Consider the following 3998-nt stretch of genomic DNA (forward strand, 5'->3'; position numbering starts at 1 on the left):
CTGGAGGTGTCGGATGGAGGCTTGGATGAATGGTGGCGTACGTACGGGTCTTATTGAGCGCGGATGAACGGCGGCGCAGAAGTCGAAGAGAGCAGCGGTTGCTCTTCCGAGGAGTCGGCGCTCCATTCCGGCGGGGTTGGCGCGCCGTCGACGCGGTTGCCAATGCGACGGTTCCGCTTCCTGGCAACTGCACCGTCGCTACGTATGTGGCGGTTGAGCGTCCGAGCCGCTGACGGGTCGGGCCCGCGCCTCCTCGCCTCTCATTTCGTTGTGTCCGGCGTGCCCGGTCGTCCCAATGGGACGGGGACGGGCTCGGGACGCCGGACACCGTATCGGGCCGCGCCGGACAAAAAAGGCCTTTGGGACGCGCGGCTGGGAACGTTTTTTTGTCCGGCGCGCCCCAAATCGCTTTGGGGGACGGTTTGGGGGACGCGACTGGAGATGCTCTAAGTATGGATGAAAGGGTAATAAAATGGGAAAAATCCCCTTTTAGCAACGGTTTGGGGACGTGACTGAGATACTCTAATATCTTCAGAATATATTAATATTTACATGATTTTTTAAATTTGTTCTACCTCAAATTATTTTCGTCCTCTGAACCTTGTGGTCCCTTCCTGGCACAAGAAGATGAGGCTGACCCTGTGGGCTGTGGGGGTACTCCAGGCAGGCGCAGGCAGGGTCATCGTCGTACGCTGATTCAGAATCATGCACTGTCTGGACGGAGTGAAAATGCCAACTAGTAGAAGATAAGTGAAGTAGCACGCTGTACCTCTCAGCAAGACATGTTTACGCATGCCCTTGAAACCTTGCATGTGACTGCTCAGTGGCAACTGTGCATGCAGGCACGGAGTAGAACATAAACCCGTCGACTGAACGTATGCTGTTCATTTGAGCAGCAGCTCTGTGATCATACAACCCCCAAAAAAATACAGATCGAGATGAGCAGCAAAGAGCATATGGGAACAGGCGCGGCGGAGCTTGTCCGGATCGTTTCTCGGCGGATGATCAAGCCGCCGCCGTCGTTCTCGGAGGAGGCTGTGAACATCCACCTCACGCCCTGGGACCTCTGCCTCATCACCGTGGACTATATCCAGAAGGGTATACTCCTGCCCAAGCCGCCCGCCGGCGGAGTGGTGGTCGACACCCTCGCGTCCTCATTCGCGCGCGCCCTGGGAAAGTTCCACCCCTTCGCCGGCCGGCTGGTCGTGGAGCATCACGACGGCGGGACCACCACAGCCGTCCTGCTCAAGTGCACGGGAGAAGGCGCCGAGTTCATCCACGCGGTGGCGCCCGGTGTGGCCGCCGCGGACATCGCCGGCTCGATACACACCCCTTCGGTGGTCTGGGCGTTCTTCCCGCTCAACCATGTGCTCGGCGCGGACGCTGCCACGGAGTCGCTGCCTGTGCTGTCGGCGCAGGTCACCGAGCTCGCCGACGGCGTCTTCATCGGCATGTCCCTGAACCACTCCGTGGGTGACGGCACCGCCTTCTGGAAGTTCTTCAACACCTGGTCAGAGATCAACCGGGGTGGCGTCGACCTGCGCGGGCCGGCGCCGGTGCACCAGAGGTTCTTCATGGACAGCAGCCCCGTGCCGGTCATCCTGCCGTTCAGCAAGCTGCAGGACGTCGTCCTGCGGCTCGAGCGTCCGGCGGTACAGGAATGCTTCTTCACCTTCTCCGCGGCGAGCATCCAGAAGCTCAAGGCGAGGGCGAACAGAGAAACGCCGGCCGCCATCACGGTCTCCTCGCTCCAGGCCCTGCTCGCGCACCTTTGGCGGGCGGTGTCCCGTGCTCGGCGCCTCCCGCCGGAGCAAGAGACATCTTACTCTCTGCTCATCGGATGCCGAGGGCGTGTGAAGGGGATACCACAAGTCTACATGGGCAACGCCGTGGTGTTCGCCAAGGCGAGCTCCACCGTCGGCGAAATCCTGGACAAGGGGCCAGTGGCGGAGCCAGGAATTGCTCACGCCACGGGCGAACAGAAAAGAGCAAAAAAAAAATTGCACGAAAATGACCCCAGTTTTAAGGCATAACAGAATACAAGCTAAGTTGTATAACCAATACGAATTTAAGCATTTTATTCAATAATTTTTCAACTCAAAACAAAAGACAATATGTAGCATACATGAAACAAAAGATGGTACCAAATCAACGATCTTCTTGTCCTGAGCCTTCCATGACTACATCTTCAATACTAGAAGAAGCTAACCCTTCAAATATAAGATGACCAAGATCATTACAGTTCATCAAATGAAAATCAGTTCTTGCTTCTTGGATGAATGAGTCCAATTGGTTTCTAAGGACAAATGCAACTTCATATGTAGAGAAATCAGCAACGTACATATTAGCAAGCTCAACTAGTTTGTCTTCATCATAATGTACTCCCTTCTAGCAAGATCTCTAATATCTGGATCCAACTGTTTAGTTGGTTTTCTCAAACCAGGATCTGATTCAATATCACCAACCCTAAGTGCAGCTGCAACATGGGGAGTATTAACACTTGCTTGAGTTGAAGGGCCTGCACCTGTGGTTTGAATTCTGTTTCGTTTGTTCATCTTGTTTTCTTGTAAATATAATTTGTAGCTAAATTAACTAAAATAGCTACCAGTAGAGGAATTAGCACCTAACTAAATAGAAAATCTAGACAATCTAATTGTAAGATGAATTGAGGAAATAAATTGCAGAGCAAAAAAAAGGGGGATAGAGCAAAACCTAGCTCCGCGCCGGGAGGTGGCGACGCGAGCTGCGAGCGAGTTGCCGGGACCGGTAGGCGGGCCTGCGGGGGCGTGGTCGCGTGGAGGTGGGCGGAGGTCGGAGAGGCACCCGTGCTGGACGGCCGGACGACGGGACGAGCCGATGAGGCGGCGACGGCAACGGCGCGTAGCGCGCAGCGCGTTCCGTGCTTCTTCTCGGTTAGCCTGGTGGCTGGACTCAGCTGGGCTAAACGGTGACAAAATTCACCCAAAACTGGGCTGAGCTGGGCTACGCCCCGGGCCAAAATTACGAATATGAGCCTGCTAGGAAGGCCACGCCCCAGGCCATGGCCCGTGTTGCCTGGGGCCTGTCTCCGCCTTTGCAAGGGGCTAGGCTGGACGGCGTGGCAACTGAACCGCGTAGTGGCGTCATTCGACGAGGCTGGCATGGCGGACTGGCTGGATCGCTGGACCAAGAAGCCGGATTTCCTCTACGCGGGGGCGAAATCGTTGGGAGGTGCTGCGGTCACCACCGGGAGTTCGCCACGTTTCGACGTGTTTGGGAACGACTTCGGGTGGGGGAAGCCGGTTGCCGTGAGGAGCGGCTGCGGCAACAAGATTGACGGGAAGGCGACGGTGTTTGAGGGGCCCGAGCGGGGAGGTAGCATGTCGCTGGAGGTGTGCATCACGCCAGACGCGCTGCAGAGGCTTGTCGCCGATGAGGAGTTCATGGACGCCGTCAGCATGCCGATGTGATCAGGTTATCAAAAACTCGTGTGATGCTAAGATCTTTATGTGTGGAGGCGCAGCGGTGGCGGGTTGTCCTCGTTCTTGTCGATCTGCCGGTGTTTGTATTCTTTTTCTTTTTCTCTGTTGGTTCCTTTGGGCTTGGTTGTGCTGCGGCCCCAGCATGCTTGTTGTATCGTGGTTGCTATATTAATATAGCGGGCGAAAGCCTATATCGAGGAAAACTCGTGTGATGCATTTGTATCATCTGTTACAAGGCAATTGCTAAGTTGTACTCTCTTTATTCCATACTAGCAAAAGTGCCCGTGCGTTGCACCGGGAGAAAAATAACTCGAACACTCCAGTAAATCAACGGAGAAACATGTTAATTCTAAGAAGATTAACTTGAGAGGCTCTCGCTACACTGACTTATACTACCGCAGACTTGTAATGACTTTCTTTAAAAGGTAAAAGGCCCCGAAGAACCAGGAAACTGAGCTAAAACGACATATGGTACAATTTTATAGAAAGGCCCTAAGAGAAGCACGAATATGTACACAAATGTCCTTGGTTTTCAAG

At 54.4% G+C, this 3998-nt stretch overlaps 1 protein-coding gene across 1 annotated transcript; it reads left to right on the forward strand.

Annotated features, from left to right (window-relative positions):
* The first annotated feature begins 800 nt into the window (after positions 1–800).
* Positions 801–3664, forward strand: LOC127301339 (uncharacterized acetyltransferase At3g50280-like). The gene is made up of 2 exons (XM_051331560.2): positions 801–1943; positions 3081–3664. The coding sequence occupies exons 1-2, from the start codon at positions 939–941 to the stop codon at positions 3447–3449; spliced, it is 1374 nt and encodes a 457-aa protein (XP_051187520.1). The 5' UTR covers positions 801–938; the 3' UTR covers positions 3450–3664.
* The last annotated feature ends 334 nt before the right edge of the window (positions 3665–3998 follow it).

This window comes from Lolium perenne, chromosome 5 (genome assembly GCF_019359855.2).
Source record: "Lolium perenne isolate Kyuss_39 chromosome 5, Kyuss_2.0, whole genome shotgun sequence".
Classification (NCBI taxonomy): domain Eukaryota; kingdom Viridiplantae; phylum Streptophyta; class Magnoliopsida; order Poales; family Poaceae; genus Lolium; species Lolium perenne.

Bases quoted from the DNA above. Each gene is read 5' to 3' on its own strand.
- LOC127301339 (XM_051331560.2), top strand. From the start codon at position 939: ATGAGCAGCAAAGAGCATATGGGAACAGGCGCGGCGGAGCTTGTCCGG. The intron at 1,944-3,080 runs GTGGCGGAGCCA...CGCCTTTGCAAG, and splicing joins AAATCCTGGACAAGGGGCCA to GGGCTAGGCTGGACGGCGTG.